General features: G+C 43.3%; 1 protein-coding gene and 1 long non-coding RNA gene across 10 annotated transcripts in view; one reads left to right on the top strand and one right to left on the bottom strand.

Moving 5' to 3' along the window:
* The window catches only part of Hectd2os (Hectd2, opposite strand), a 70,062-nt gene extending 53,893 nt beyond the window's left edge, over window positions 1-16,169 (top strand). Inside the window, exons 4-5 of the long non-coding RNA NR_033510.1 lie at window positions 10,242-10,364; window positions 14,095-16,169. This is a non-coding gene — a long non-coding RNA (Hectd2, opposite strand). The remainder of the gene's footprint in view (window positions 1-10,241; window positions 10,365-14,094) is intronic.
* The window catches only part of Hectd2 (HECT domain E3 ubiquitin protein ligase 2), a 67,010-nt gene continuing 64,262 nt past the window's right edge, over window positions 14,452-17,199 (bottom strand). For 3 of the 9 annotated variants that reach the window (XR_003952783.1, XR_003952784.1, XR_001782583.2), the window contains one exon: window positions 14,458-16,863. Coding sequence is in view for 6 of the 9 variants with exons in the window: in NM_001163471.1 (NP_001156943.1) it covers window positions 16,743-16,863 (121 nt within the window). In the remaining 3 variants the exon portion in view is untranslated. Of the gene's footprint in view, window positions 16,864-17,199 lie in introns of all 9 variants that reach the window. The other 6 variants (XM_030250895.1, XM_030250894.1, XM_017318159.2 and 3 more) reach the window with 3 other exon arrangements.

Here is a 17,199-nt window from a genome sequence, read left to right as displayed (position 1 = left end):
CTGCCGATCAGGATGTAAAGCTCCCAGCTACTGCTCTAGCACCATGCCTGTCTGCTTCCCACCATGATGGCTATGGAGTCGCTCTCTAAAACTGTGAACAAGCCCCCAATTAAATGCTGTCCTTTATAAGAGTTGTCACGGTCATGGTGTGTCTTCACAGCAATAGAACAGTAACTAAGACATCATCCCGTCCCCTTGATCTGTCAGGCCCCCGCTGTGGTTCACATCTTCTACTGCTCACTGAGCAAATCCCTGAATGGGATGAGAGGAAGTCTGCTATTCTCTCGCACAGCCCTTACCCTCCAGCTGCTGCAAAACCCTTCCCATGCACACTGCACATCAAGACAGCCCCTTCTCCATCACTGACCCTAAACAACACCAGGTCAGAAGGCCCCAGGTAGACACCCAAAATCTGTTGGTGTTTACCACACCGGGACAATCTCTGAAATCCAGCCTCACAGGGAAGCCTGGAGGATCAAGATGCTGTGCAAATCTGGCAGAGATTACTTACACTGTCATCATGACAGCTCAAAGGCGAGAGGCTGTCGTCCAACTGGCAGCGCGACTGAACTGAAGTGTGTGGACTATTGATGAGGCCATTGATTACTCAAAGCTGAGTGTTGAAACTGGTTATGCAAGTGAATAGCCACAAAGTCTTGGCAAAACTGGGCAGAGGCACCTCATGACGAAAGACCTCTTCAGTTGTTCTGTCTGCAGTTCCTGTAAAAGCTCTTATGCTGTGCCCTAACATAGGTCTCCCATCTAAGTCTGGACCAGAAAAGCCCAGGCTACTCGAGCTACTGAGCTGGGATTGTTCCCCCATCGTGCCCAGTGTTAATCATGCTGTAAGCTTATTCTGGTCAGTCCTCCCAATAGCCTTGTTGGTTGGTTCCTGTTAACATTCTGGTGGCATGGGCAAGGAGAGGTGACAGGAGAGGTGACAGGGTTCTGACAATGTCTGAGCTCTTACTATAGTCACTGGTCTCAGAGTTTATACTGTTGCTATCCCCATTGGAATGATGATAGTGTTGACTGAGCATCCACAAGAAGGTCATCACTAAACGCACAGTCCTCAGGTGTCCCACTGCCCTTAACTGGCCGTCATCATTGTTACTTTATAGGTGGGTTGATGTCTGCAGGTGTTCACATAATTCTGTCATCCAGCATGAAGAAGGTTTAAACTTGGTTGAACCAATCCAAGAGCCTTTATTCTTCTCTGTTCTCTGATCCCTTTGAGCCTTTGATCATAAAAATGACCACTCCCAACTCTCTACATGATGCTCACACACTTGGCCATGAGCTTTAGGTGAACTAGTACATGGTCCCCAGCTCTGAAAGGCTAGGACTCTGGTCATATCTCATCTCTGTTTTCTGCATCACTAGGCCAAAGGAACAGAGAGGTCACCCAGAGCTGCATGGGACTCCTAGCTAAACTGGGGGAGCTGAGATTATCTGAGAATGATCCTGGGAGTTTGTTGGCTGGGGGTGTGAACTGGAAGAAACATCTTAGTTGGAGAGGGTGGTACATATTCTAATGCTTTGGAAATTAACTATCTGAGTAAGGACTTAGGAAGGAATAGGGGAGGGAAGGAACAAAGTTAGAGGCTCTGACTGCTTGCTGCTAACCAATAGTCATGATTTTAGCTGCTTTATAGATGATCCTACATAAACACACACACACACACACACACACACTACAGCACACACATACCAAACACACATACACACCACCACACACACCTCACACACACATACCACACACACACTATACATACATACCCCACATACCACAAACCACACACACGTAGTACACACACACAGCACATATATCATATACCACATATATATACACATTATACACACAGACCACAAACACACTATATACCACACTCACCACACCTCACCATACCACACACCCACAGATAGCATATACCACATGCACACAGCAAACACACACACACACACACACACACACACACACACACACACACACACACACCTGTTAGGTTGCTCTTTTATAAATGTCATAAAGATCATGGCCTCACACCACTACCACCCATCTGGCCATATGGAGACTTGAACAGAGGCATCAAGCCAGTGAGCAGACGAAGAAGCAGAAACAGAAGGAGAACCACAGGGAAGGGCAGGGCAGTTTCCATCCTGATCACCTGAGGCATTGCCAGGTCACCCTGTCTGGGGTGCCAGGATGCCCAGCCCTTGTACAAACTCTCTGGGTGACAACTGCAGGCTTTGCTGAGAGTTGACTCCAGGAAATCTTGACAAGAGGAAGAGCAGTTTGGTAAAGGCCAATGTACCTGGAGAACCAGCATGGAGCCGTTGTCGGCCTGGCCAGCTGTGTGATGGGCAGGCCAGTCTCCTCCCCTTCCCATGCCTGGATTCCTGGAAAGCTGCACATTGACCAGGCCAATTTGAGCAGTGATTTTCTTTTCTATTTCATAGAGATTTGGAGGCTCCATGAGCCTATATAGGGACCCAAGGCAAACCTGCAAGTCAGAGGGCAGGTGACTCTGAGCCTCTCACCCCCACTCCAAAGGTAGCATTCTGAGTTCACTGAGTTTTCTGTGCTGTGTGTACCACTGAAAAATGGGACAAGTGGCCTGCCTTTCTGTTCCGTCCTTCCACAGGATGGGAACCAGACCCCTTTCCAGTGTGTCCACCCTGTATACACTATCTGCTTGTTGTTACACAGTGGTCGGTCCCCTGCTGTTGTTACACCCAGTGTATTTTACTTAAGAATGAGCCCAAGTTGCACACACATTGCTGCTGACAACTTGGTTACACCAAAGAGAAGCTCTTAATTTTTATTTTAAAAGTTTTATAAATGTTTTCTACAAGCAAAAAGCTGAAAGTCCTTGTTTTGTTAAAGAAAAAAAAATATAAAGTTGGGCACTTCATCTGAAGTTTTAGACATCCATCAGAACAGGGCTTCTTAATTTTTCCACTCATAACTCTTTTTGGCCTAAGAAAGGTTTATACATTCCCAAGCATATGGGGACATAGAATAGGTATGAAAATTAAACATTTACTGATAATAAATCATGTGCATATTAATGGGATGAATGTCATTATTTATTTTATATAAAAATGAAGTCCTGTCTGTACTTGGTGCTGTAGGATGTACAACAGCAGCTTCAATAGTTTTCAGTCAATATATTTTATTTGTAATTGTCAATGCTGAGAAGTCTAATTTATGCAATGTAGCCATAAACCTGGGAGAAGGATGTTTAGCACCATTTCAGAAAGTGTTGACCATTGTATCTTAAGATAAAATTTATTTAATGAGCTGGGCGTGGTGGCGCACGCCTTTAATCCCAGCACTCAGGAGGCAGAGGCAGGTGGATTTCTGAGTTCGAGGCCAGCCCGGTCTCCAAAGTGAGTTCCAGGACAGCCAGAGCTATACAGGGAAATCCTGTCTCGAAAAACAAAAAGAACAAAAAACAAACAAACAAAAAACCCCCAAAAAAAACAAAAAACAAAAAAACCCCAAAACCCCCAAAAAGAAAACATTACTAAAACAATTTGGTGTGTGTGTGAACGCGTGTGTGTTTGTGGGGGGTTCATAAACTATGAAACAAGTGTGGGGGTCAGTTCTCTCCTTCCACCAAGTGGGTTCTGGGGGTCCACTGAAGGTCACCAGGCTTGGTGGCAAATGCCTTCACCCAGTGAGCCATCTTGCTGGTCCAATAAAAAGTTGTGCCACAATGTGATCCAAAGAGATGCTAACTTGATACACATCAAGGAATGATGGCAGAAAACATAAAAAAAAAAATCTTTGTTTTCTGTAATTACACCATTCTGTTTCTGCAGGAGCAGAAAACTTCCCACGTGCACTAAAAACGCAGCAGCTTCTGACATGCTATAATCTTGCAACAGGTGCTCCCGGCATCTGTTGGCACCCTGTGGTCTGTTGGTACTCTGTGATTTGACGCATGTGCGGTTGCAGAGTGTGTGCTCAGAGGCAAGCCTGCCGTGGAGTCACGGGACATACACCTCAGACTCAGCACACCTTTGATTTTGAAGTTTTGGTCATTATGCCCTCAGAAAACTTTTAATAATGTAAAATCCACCCCCCACCCCCACCCCCCGCCAATCAGTGACATGGTCCCATATGGAGTGGTGGCCCACAGTTTCAGAAACTGGGCATTAGATCCCTTGCATATTTCCCATGGATTCATTCAGACTGCAGACATTAAAACCCCAGACTTCAAAAGGGAACCGAAGTGCCAGACTCTCAGCGGTTCACCTCGACGCCCTTTGGGAGCAGCTCCATTGGCTTGCGCTCTCTGTCCAGCCCACTGGGATGCCCCAAGTGAACTAGCTGTGCCAGTTTCTCTGGGTCCTTCTTCTCCCTCACATACGTACCCTCAGGTCTTCTTACCTAGAATCTTGAACTAGTTTAGCTCCCGCCAAGCTCCATGAAGAGGTCCTCAAGCAGGTGCGAGGAAGACAGCGATATACACAAAGTATGATGACTTGAGTTTGAATCCCTGGCCCCAACTCATGTGTTGGAGGCTCGATTGCTAACACAGCTTGATTCAAAGTAGGGATTCAAAGGAAGTGACTGGATCCTGAGGGCTCTGACTTCATCATGGATTAGTTTCTTGATGGATTCATAACTTGGCGCACCACTGAGAGATGGTACGAGCTTGGGGGTGTGCCCTGACATACTTTGTTCCGGGTACCTCCCTGTCCCTTTGCTTCCTGGAGGCCACAAGGGAGAGCAGCTTTCCTCTACTGTGCATTTCTGATGTGAAGTTTCTGCCTTAGCACGGGCTTAAAAATCAATGGAGCCAGATGGCCGTGGACTGAGACTCCAAAACCACCAGCCCAAATAACCGCTTCCTCCCTGAAGTAGGACTGTTCAGGCATTTTGTCACAGCACTGAGAAGTGACTGACACGGGAGATGATGGCCTGATGCCTCGTGGCTGGTGACATTGAAAATCTGATGCTGCAAATGCAGTCATCCCCCTAAGAAGCCATCCAGAGAGCCTTGGACCTTTGTGGCTATGAGATCACCTTTATCCTTTGTGAACTTCCGCATGAAGTCCTCAATGCTCACAGGAACTCATTAGTGACAGCTTAATGACTTCTGGGCTCAGGCTTTGCTGCTAAGTCTGGGCTTGACACATGGGCCCTCGGGGTGTCACACAGCAGCATGCTGGACTCCTCACTAGAGCTGGGCTACCCACCCTTCTCTGCTGGATGTCTGTCCTAGTTGGGTAAGAGTATGAAGACCGTAGTAACTCCAGAGGGGTCTAAGCAGAAGAGGCCGTTAGTATCTACAGTCCCAGCACTGGCTGAGCCACCTTTCTGGGCGTGCCTCTGCTCTCGGTGAGTATTGGGGCAGTGCCCGAATCTTCCTGTCCTGAGCTGTATGGACCTCAGCCTTCTCTGCATGTGTGTCCCTGCATGGTGGGTGAGACTACTCCTGGTGATTTTGGAAGACGTTCACACTTGTCTGCACCGATAGTCTTTCCTGGGGTTCATAAGTCATATCACCTTCTGTTGAAAGAAGAGTCTGATTACACGAGGCTGCACTGGAGGCTGTCTAACAAATTTCCCAGGAGACTGCTAACACAGATGGTACAGGGCTTCATAATAGGAGAGCCCCAGTGGTCATCAATGTCCCAGGCCAAAGTAAAATGGGGCATGGGTGTGGCTGTTACTGCTCATCTGGGCTCCGATGCTCTCTCGGGAGCTCAGGTCAGGATCTTAGGAATGACAACCACGCTCCTCCCTTGGCCATGTGCAGCCCGGTAGAAGAACACGGCTTTAGGAGTCCCACCTTGGCTTTAATGGCAATCCTGTTGTTTACAGTTCAGTGACCCAGCTCTGGGCCTGAGGAATCTCCAGTCGGGGAGGGGTTGATTTGCCTTTCTCTTTTGAAAGCTCTGAATTCAACCCTGAGAAATAGGAACTGTCCTATTTTCTTTGGTTAAATGTACTGAGGGTTTCCTAAAGTAAACAAACACTGGTTACTGAATAATTGACCTACATTTCTCTAGACTGCTGTGGCAGGTGCTCTGCAGAGATGGTGCGAGGAAGCAGTGATGGAGGAGAATCCAAATCCTTCAGCAAAAACCAAGTTTAGATGAGTCTCCCAGTCTCAAACAACAAGCGCCATCCGCACAGAGAGACATCTTCCCTTCCCAGTATCATTTCTGCTATATCTGGGAATAGAGGAACCTCAGAAATTAGTTTTCAAGAACTTTCAGATACCATTTAATTAAAAGGCCACCGCATGAATAATAAATAATACTCTAGGAAGGCTGTGGATAATTGGAAAGATTCGGGATGGTACTATGGGCACTCCTTATTACAATGTCCACTGTATCTTCAGTGGGACTGTGGGAATGACAATACTTTTGGGGATAGGCACAGCAATAAATCCTGAATATGACCAGGTATTATTCTGTAGATTCTGTGAACACTGCTTACATGGAAAGTGTAACTTTCTGAATGTAATTGAGTTTAGGATTTTGATTGAGTAACCATCCTGGATTATCTGGGTGTTGCCAGTGGTAGCCGAGAGGTTCTTATAAACAAGAGCGGAAGCAGAAGAGTTCATGCTACGTGGCTGCTTTTGAAGGTGAAGGATGGGGTCACGAACCAAGCAATGTAGGCAACTTTTATGACCTAAACAAGGAGAGGAATTAGAGTCTCTGTACAGCTTCCATTAGTCCCTTTCAAGACTCTGATTTTAGCTCCATAAGACAAATTTTGCATTTATGATCTCCAGAGCTCTATGCCAGGAAATAGGTGTTGTTTTAAGCCCTGTCATAATTTATTAGAGTAGCAATAGGGAACTGATATGCCTTCATTCATTTGTCTCGTGTAGAGGAATTTTAATCAAGCAGCACGGCTGCTCTGGCAAGGAATCATATCCAAAGACTTATATGATAGCTTATATCCAAAAGTATATATGATCCTGGAGAATGCAGACATGCTCTAGATTACAGTATGATCTGTTTGGAATACTGACATGCCCTTAGTACACAACTTTAATCCCAAACAATGGAAGTAAAGTTAGTTTGTAGAAGGAAGCTGCCATGTTTGAAAGTGATGTTTAATTGAGGGTCAAAGTGATGAATCAGAGAAAGATTTGACAGAACAAGTCAGAGATAGGATATACCCAGCTCTCATGAGAACAGTACAGGAAAGAGAGGCTACTTTGGAGAGCAGCAGGGGAGGAGAGAAAGAGAGAGAGAGAGAGAGAGAGAGAGAGAGAGAGAGAGAGAGAGAGAGACAGAGAGAGAGAGAGAGACAGAGAGAGACAGAGAGAGACAGAGACAGAGAGAGACAGAGAGAGACAGAGACAGAGAGACAGAGAGAGAGAGACAGACAGACAGACAGACAGAGACAGAGAGAGACAGAGACAGGGGAAGCAAGCAGTTTTACTAGGACAGGTTTACAGAGACAGGTTGTAGGTGAAAACAGAATGAGCCAGTGCAAAGGCAGTTGAAACCAGAGAATAAGAAGGAGGCAGAAGATTAGAGCAGATTGCCAGGGTTAGTTTGAGGCCAAGCAGAGCAATTCAGACAGAAGCCAACAGATGTTGGATTGAATCAGTTAGGTTGGAAGGTTAAATTGTATGGATGCTAGAAATTTCCAGGCTTAGGCCTAGGGATAGTTAGACCAGAGAAAGAAACACTCTGGGCTCAGCCCACACTGTGTAATAGCACAGCTTGGGTACAGCTCTCATCTTTCCCCATCATCTGGGGAAATAAAATGGTGATCATCATCTTGGATGTGGAGATGTCCTTTGATTGCCCTTCCCCAAACCCAGATCTAAATTCAAATGGTCTGCCTGGAGCCATGACACCTTTTCAGTTCTTGATGGCCGGGAACTAAACCAACACTCTTGGTAAACAACACTCTTGGTATTGCCTTCTGGGTGACCTGCCACCCTGTGGGACTCTTCTTAGGTCCTTTGAATCAAGAGGAAAAATGACAGGCACATCTTCCTGACCTCCAGAATGTGTTCAAGGACCTCAGAGCTCATAGACTCCAGGCTTTTAGCATTTGCCAGGGAGGTAGGTAAAGATGATGCTCTTGTCCCTCACGAGGCCCTGGAAGTCACCTGCCTAAGTCATAGAGTAGGCTAGGACCTGAGCATGACTGGGATGGCCATTATTCCTAGTTCTTAGCCAGCTTGTAAGGGGGAATGGTCTGGAACCTTCCACAGGGTCATCATTACATTCGGTGGAGAATCTCCCTAACCAGGACTTGACTCTGGGCCCCACTGCAGGTGGTGGTGGCAGAAGCCAGGATGGGGTCATTCTCTTCAACATGTATGTCCTGGACCAATACAGGCTGCGATGTGCCATGTTCCTTGCTGAGGGTCATCAGCAGGCAGGGGGAACACCCTCACCCTGGTCTTCTGGGTGGTCAGGACTTGTGTGTTTTTAGGATTTCCCAATGTTTTTGTAGGAGGACCAACAGGGGGTGGAGTTGGGAACACTGGCAGCTGTATCCTAAGGTTTGCCACGCAAAGAACTTCCCAAGTGATCCTTTGACCGCCAGGCCAGCGTTTCAGAGGTGAAAGTCAAAGCAGAAAGGTAGGTCACTTGGTACAAAGTAGGGCATTAAAGTTTCCAGATTTTTTTCTTGACTCAAGAAAGATCATAGTCTCTGAGAACCTTGGAGGTCTCTTCCCCTTCTCAGATTTAACTCCCAGATGAGCACTAAGAAGCTGGGCTTTGGCTGGAGCTGTTCATACACTCAAAAAAAAAAAAAAAAAAAAACCAAAAAAACAACAACAACAAAAAAAAACCAACAACAAAACTGAAGATGGAAACAGCATTGATTAGGCAGGCCTCATTGAATGAATGGGCAGGTCACAGATGTTACTGCTAGGTTTAAGTTGCTGATCCCCATCTGTACTGATCTGTACTGAGCATCCTCACGGAGGAGAGGCAGTAAACGCAGGTGTCTACATGGGGACCCAAGTAACTTCTAGATCAGTGGTTCTCACCCTTGTTGCAATTGCTACAGTTCCTCATGTTGTGGTGACCACCAACAATAAGATTATTTTGTTGCTGTTTTATAACTGTAATTTTGCTACTGTCTTACATCATAATATAAATATCTGATAACTAAGATATTTGATATGTGACCCCAAAAAGGTTTTCACTCATAGGTTTAGAACTGTTATAAGATCATTGGAATTCCAAGTACAGGATCTTTGTAAAAATCAGTTTTGGGGACATGGCTGAGATTCTGATATCTAGTTGTCATCAAACTCTACTTCTTCAAGTTACATGTACAGCTAGACAACATTTTGACTCCTTCACATCCATGTATGCTATGCATGGGAGATGTGCACAGGTGCATCCAAGGCTCCCTTCAAGGAAGTCTTGCTTAGAGCTGGCCCCACCCTTTGCTGGCTGCAACTCTTGGGAGAACAGGCCCTGCACTTTGTCTGGGCAGCACATCAGAACTGTGGCATGGGTGAGGAAAAGCCAGCCCCAGATGGCATGAGAAAGGGAGAGCTGGCCCTGCCCCTTGTTGGGGCAGTGCTGGAGAGCTGGGGCAGTGCCGGAGAGCTGGCTCTGGTGTCAATGGCACAGGAGAGCTGGTGAGCTGACCAACTTAGCTTCCATCCAGGTACAGATCCAGGGCTTTGAGTTGGCCCACCTCAACATCTACCCCATCTATAATTTGTAGGAGTGCACGAAGGGACCAGTCCTGCAGGATCTCCATGACACAGGGCAACGATAGTCCTGTGAGTCCTGGTGAGGATCCAGTATTGATAGTGTAGCAGAAGCCAGAGGCCTTGAACCAGATCAGACTCATTGTAATGGGCATTTGCAAGTAAGGCTGTTTGGGCAAAGGTATAATGTGTGACACACTGTGACAGAGCACTTCCTAGGGGGAGATTTTGTTGCTGTTGCTGTTGTTTTGGTTTGTTTGCTTTGTTGTCTGTTTTTTTGTTATTGTTGTTTTCTTTCAGGGATGGGGGAGTCTGCAAGGGCAGAGGGTGGATATAAAGAATGGGGAGATGAGTGGGACTGGGGTGCATGATGTGAAGTTCACAAAGAATCGATATAAAGTTATTTTTAAAAGGGCTCTCATAGGTGTGTGGTATCAGGCAGCCTTGTCATGGTCTTCAGCTGTGGAGTCTCAGCTCCTAACCATGTCAGCCTTGCAGGGGCTGCCTTATTCTTTTATCGCCGTCTTTTCACAGACCTTGATGTCTAATACCTTTGTGTCTCCCCAGACCAACTGGAGTGTCTCCTTCCTGAGCATTCAGCCTACAATCCCAAGGGACTGAGTTGGCTCCAGTGCAGTATACATGGAAGTGGTACTTGCTCTTTGGGGCTTGGCCTCAGAACTATCCTGGGTAGGTAGATTATGCCTTCTCCTTTCGTTTCCTAGATATGGACTTCAATGATGCTCCACAGCATGGTAGGCCCATAGGATGGAGGTAGCTGGAGACCAAGGACAGCCCGCTAACCTGAGCATCCTTCCAGAATTCTTTCTGAGTTAGAAATGAGCATGCATTGTACACAGCCACTGAGTTTCAGCCATGTGTTTGCTAGTTCAGCTGATCTGTCCTGACTACTCCTCCCTTCTCATCTATCTCTTTAGGTACAAATGGAGGAGTTAGAGAAATATGTATCTCTAAATATGAGTGACCATTGGCAGGTATGAGTGGACACTCAAGTGCTGACTATGGCTAGACTTAGGCTTAATTAGAGAGCCTTGGATCAGATGGTTAGGCAGAAGAACAAGTCCTGGGACAGCTTTCTTGTGCAGAGATCTAAACTCCCTTAAAATGTAGTCCAATGCTACTATGTTGTTATCAATAAAAAGCACCAGCCCTGATATGGGCAGCGATCATAAAGGAGGAAATTAAGTTCTCATTCTAACAAAGAGGAGACTAAAATCGTCCCTCCTCCTTTTAATAATAGACCAGGTTTGGGCTGTAACATAGTCAATACCCTTGACTATGGAATTATCCATGCCTTTCAGTAATGCACAGTGATGGATGGCAGACACATGGTATATCGTTGTATATAGGTAGGTGAGGAGTGGTAGATAAGTGGAGATAGAGAAGGCAGTGTCGTCTGGGTGGCTGGCTGCTGGTGGGTACAGAAGCCACGGAGGCTAGAGACACTGAGATGTGTTCTTGTAGTTATGTAACTAGGATCTGGGGTGGGGGTGGGTATTTGGCTCTGGTGAGACATGGAACTCAAAACCTATCTTCACACCCTGGCCCAATAGTGGACAACTACCAGAAGAAGAACATTCCATTGGTCCCAGACAAGGTTTTCTTTGCCTTTCAATGGTTTTACTTTTCTTTATTATGCTTAGAATTCATATACTCAAAATTTTGTCATGTAGTGGGATGGAGGAAGAGGGCACATTTAATGCTTTATTCTCAAGGTTCTGGCATGATCAAACATAGGCTTTTATTATTATTATTAACACTTTCATTGTAACACAAGTTGAGGCAGAGCAGTTTTTAAATATTCTTTTTTTTGTAATTCTTTAATTTTTAAAATTTGTGTATATCCCATATGTCATGGGATATATGTCCCTGAAGACCAGAGGGTGTCTAATCCCTTGGGAGTTCAAGTGACAGGAACTTGTGAACTGCCTGACATGGGTGCTAGAAATGGAGCTTGGATCCTTTGAAGGGGCAGCAAACTGTCTTAACCACTGAGCCATCTCCCCATCTTGCCTTTTTGAGCTCTTAGTATGGCTTTATGGATTTAGCATTGTTTGGGAGGACTGTAGCATATCATAGGAGCCAAAGTTGGACAAGTTAGACTGAACAATGGAAAGCCTTTAATGCAATGCAGTGGTAGGGTCTACAAACAGACTTGAGATGGCTTTCACAGAGATCAGATTAGAACCAGCACAGGGGTCAAGGCCTAGACTGGGACAGTGACAGTGTAAATAGATCCACAATGGATGCCCAATTGCTGGGCCCTGGTAAGGTTATGAAAGGGATAGGATGAAGGAGAAGGAACCATTAAATAGAATGCTTTAGATTAAGCTACTGGGGAGATAGTACCACTATACAGACAAAGGAAGAAGGAAAGGAGGGGCAGGGGGAGGAAACGGGGGAAGGAGATGGTGGTGATGTTGAGAGTGTGGAATCAGTAGGAAATTCGGATGTTGAAGCCTAGGAGTGGAGTTTAGAGAAAGCAGCATGCAGGGCAGAGCAGAAGTGGGGGTTCCTAAGAGTGATCAAGATGCCCACCCTGAGCTTCTTTCCAAACATAAATCTTTACTTGCTCCTGGAAGACATGAAAATAGCCCTCCAACCTCTGTATTCTGTGTGCTGGGTGTGGTGGCTCAAGCCTTTAATCCCAGCACTTGGGAGGCAGAGCCATTTCTGAGTTCAAGGCCAGCCTGGTCTATAGAGTGACAGAAAAACCCTGTCTAGAACACCCCCCCCCCCAAAAAAAAAAAAAGAGTATTCTGTGCATCAAGGTGGATGGGTTCTATCTCAGTGAATCATTAGGGGAATATCTAGAAAAGATAGTATTGAGTTAAAAAAAATGTAGGAAGACCCAGAGTATCAGCTGACTATGACTACCATACAGTGCACAGACACACATGTACACATTACACACATAAAGGTGATGTAGGATGATTCGCAGAAACTATAGGTCAAAAGGGGAACAAAGATGAAGACTATTAGGAACAGACTAGGGCATAAAAAGGCTTCATGAGCTGGCAAGACTGTGGCCTGAGCTTGTCACCTGAAACCCAGAAAGGTGGAAGGAGAGCATCTACTTATAACATTGTTCTCTGACCGCCACATGTGTTCTGTGTGCATGCATACCCATATACACATGTGCATGTGAGCACACACACACACACACACACACACACACACACACACACACACTATAATAATAAACAAGTATTAAAGGGAGGTGCAGTTTCACCTGTACATTTTTTTAAAGATTTTATTTATTTATTGTATAGGAGTACAGTGTAGCTGTCTTCAGACACATCAGAAGAGGGCATCGGGTCCCATTACAGATAGTTGTGAGCCACCGTGTGGTTGCTGGGACTTGAACTCAGGACCTCTGGAAGAGCACTCGGTGCTCTTAACCGCTGAGCCATGTCTCCAGCCCTAAATTTTTTTATTTTAAAAGTACATGGTAAAACATAAGAGCAGCTAAACAGAAGTATAGAGATGTGTTGTTTTAGTGTAGAGATGTGTTTGGTAAAATTGTTAAATCTCTATAGATTTTTTTCTGTATTTTAAAATTTTCATTAACTGCTTAGTTTTAAATTTTTAAAATACCTTGTTGCACTTGCTTAAGATCCTGTAAAACGTTTGTGTAGTATGATATCAATATATATTCTTAAGCTTTGTTTCTAGAGTAAGAGTCTCCTTTTGTATGTTTCAATAGTTGCTTGTGTTCTTTAAGCTCTGGGTGAACCCAGCATGTGAGAGAGATGGTTGAGAAGCCATGGGTTAGGACAGTACATGCCACACCATCTTATCCCCTTTCCAGTTGGCCACCAGATGCCGGGCACTATGTGTCTCACACGTTAACCCACTTAATCCTCCCAAAAAAACCTCAGGTAGATTGAATATTGCCATCTTACAAATGATTTCTCTTTTTTGCAATTGAGGCATAGGGAAGTTAAACTGTCTGCCTCTGATTCAGAGCACTGTAGCCCTGAGGATGGATGACCAAGGTCACACAGTCACTGTCAGATCTAGGTTCAAACTGTAGCAACAAGGTAACTTAACCCAAGGGTAGAAAATCCCCAGTAGGGCTGGGGAGAAGGCTCAGTGGGTAAAATGCTTGCTGTGCAAACATGAAGACTTACGTTTGGTTCACAGTAAAAACATCAGAGTGGAGGGCCAACTGTAATCCCAGTATTGGGAGTCAAGGGGGATTCCGGGGACTCACTAGCCAACCAGCCTACCAGAAGCCGTGAATTCTAGGTTCAGTCTCTCTGTGCCTCACTCTTCCCTCACCCATAATAAATAACTCCTAAAGGTTATTTACAAGGAATCAAACCCCTTAATGTTACAAGTAGATTTATTTGCATACTGATCATAACATTCTTCATTATCTCTTCTCTATCTTAAGCTCAGGCAATGTGGGCAGGAGAGAAAAGGCCAGAGGGATGGTTCTCAGGAGAACACAGTATGAAGTTGCTTACCTGCAGTCAACAAAATGTCCTCAGACATCCACTTCGGGGTGTATTCCACTGCTACTGTGTATGCATTCAGCGAGGCATCTTATCTATGTGACCATTCAGATACTATACACAGGTTCATACCAAGAATATGCTAAGGCAACTGACTATATATACTGTGTCAACTACATAGCTCTTGAAAGTGTATGATTTAGTAACTTCCTAATCACGATATCTTATAAAGAGCAGTGTGATTTTAAATTTACTGTTTTAATTAATTGTCCAGTGTTTAAAAAAATGAACTGAAGCCTGACTGATTGTATAATTTTAATATTTGAAAATGTACACAAATAAACTCAACACAATACAGATTTATACAAAAGAAGGACTTCTAAAAACTTATACAGAAAAAATAAATAATAGGTTTTTAAAAAAAGGACAAGACATTTTATAAATACTAATAAATACTGTGCAATGCTTTAATTTACTATGGCAGATAGAAAAACTCAAGAAATCATTAATAGGTTGTATATTTAAAAAGCTACATGAATTTTCTAGCTGATTAAAATAAAATGTAACAGTAGTAGTTTTTACTTTTAAAATGAGGTATTATTACATTGTAAACCAAAACAGAGCATAAATATATGGTTTAGCAATTAATGGTTATCAACTTCAACTTAATAAAAGACAACAAAAATTCCCATTATTTATGGACTTTTGTCACCTAAAATTTGGCTTGCCTGTGTACTTGCAAAAGTGACATAGCTACCAATACACACACATCGTTAGACATGCAGACCAAACCAATACTATTTCCATGAGTCATCCCTAACAAATAAAAACTTTGTTTACATTTTACTGAAAACACTTAAATCTGGTTTCCTATACATAATTCTTTGTGCTTGTTAGTAGGAACCTACATTAAACATTTCTACGCAGTGCAAGAGAGAAGCAGTTTTATTTGCATATGGATTAAAGACAATATACACACCAAACCAACTGTACCTTTAGCTGTCTTAGGCTTCCCACGATTTAAAGAACAACTACCCTTCTGGTAAACTCACATGGGAAAGTAGTCATTTGCAGTCTCAAGCGTTACAGGAAGGAAGCTGGGTTTTCTAACACGGGTGGGTGGGCTTCGGAACTATAGGACGCTGATGAGTTACTGCACCCTTGAATTCTGCTGGTTGGGTGCAGAAAGCACAGCGACAAGGAAATGCCTAGCTCAGGGGAGCCTCGGGCCAAGTATGATTTGCACATGGGCCATAAGCTGGTACTAAATGCTGGTTTCATTCTTATTGCAAATGTCACTTCAGAGTTTTCTGAAGAAAAACTATCAAAGAATAATTCTTGAGATGAAAATATTTGTGACATGCTAATAAAACTGCTTCACTATAAATTAAAACAAAACAAAACAAAACAAAACAAAAATCCCTGGGGCTTAAAAATACAGTTTTTACATGCTATTTTATTATAAATAGAAAACAAGGATACTTTTGGATTTACTATATTTAGAATCCAGTGAAAAACACACATTTTAGCCAAAATGTCAAACTTCTTTTTTATATCAAGCTACATCATTTTGACATAAATGTTTTTAATTGTATTTCACTTTTGTCAAATATCCTACATTTTCCAAAAATTAGTGTTTTCATATAACTGGTGATCAAAAATTGTAGATATAAGCAGTACATCAAAATATATAAAATAGCAGGGCTTCTTTTGTGCTTGTAATTATTTTAAGTAATCAATGACTAGTTTGGTCTAGTTTGCTCTACTATATTGATTTTTAAGAAGAAATAACCATTATACAAACATTACAGAATACTCAAGTAACCAATTTACTGTCAGTGGGCATGCAGACTAACAATACTTAAAAGAATATAACCTTGAATCCAATTGGTCTGAAAATACTCTTGTACAATCATCTTTGTTGATTTGTAAAAGCTGTACACACATCTAAAACCCTAAATTTACTTTGTAAAAATAAATCTTTAGCAATAAATGGCACTATCAAAATCCCATGATTCTTCGGCTGCTGTGTAGTGTTATTTACATGCTTTTCAGCAACGGGTGGAAAGATCTTATAGGACCCCAAAACCAATATATCAAAAGACCCTGTACACTGCATTGGCAGTGATACTGTTGTTACCTCTGTATGAAAATATGGCTACATGCTTTATGGTAAAGATAATGTAGCTCTCTGCTTTGCTACAGTGTGCTGCCAGCACACATCTGCCACTGGGCTCCATCATGTCAGAGATGCATTCTTACTGTACTTGTCTTTCCCAGTGGACACCTGTGACAAACTACATATGGAAAAACAACAAAACACTATAAAAAAGACTGCCGGACTCAGACCTGTTTCTGCCATAGGCTCTCATTCAATAAATTTCTGATATATATATATATTTATATATTTTTAAATCATGCCTTCACTATACATATTTTGTATCGGAGTAAATAAAAAAAGACCCTCATTGTTTTAAAAGTGGTGAGCTTTGAGAAAGTGTTTTGAAACAGAAGCATGAAAGTGTTAAAGGCACAGTAAGAGGGAGCTGAGTGCTACATATAGATACTGTATTTCAAGTCTTCTAGGTTATTCAAGTCCAAAACCTTCTGAATTTGAAATTCCAATAATCAGTTTCTGTTTCAGATCTTTTTTGCTCTTGTATGGGGGAAGGCAGAGTTGATTGAAACAAGTGTGTGCCACAGGTAACCTAGGGGGAAAAATAACTTTTTAAGGGTTACTAGGTCTTAAAAACAGACATGAAATGACTAAGAAACTTAAAAAACTCTGCATACATTGAGATCTACTTTCCTGTTCTATGATGACTCTTCTTTATTGAGAACTTAGGATCAAGTGCCATTCTAGATAACAGCAGGAACATGTTTACAGACAAGACAACCAACACACCTGTCTTCATTAAACTCTAAGTTGAAAAGCATTTTGTTTGGAGTCAGACAGATCTGAATTTAAATACTGCTTCCCTCACTTCTATAGGATTTCGAATTGCTCAATGTTTCCAATCTCCATTTCCTCACTGGTATGTTAA

The sequence above is a fragment of the Mus musculus genome, chromosome 19 (assembly GCF_000001635.26).
Source record: "Mus musculus strain C57BL/6J chromosome 19, GRCm38.p6 C57BL/6J".
In the NCBI taxonomy this organism is placed as follows: Eukaryota; Metazoa; Chordata; class Mammalia; order Rodentia; family Muridae; genus Mus; species Mus musculus.
The sequence above is the reverse complement of the archived record's forward strand: the minus strand, read 5'-3'. Positions and strand labels throughout refer to the sequence as shown.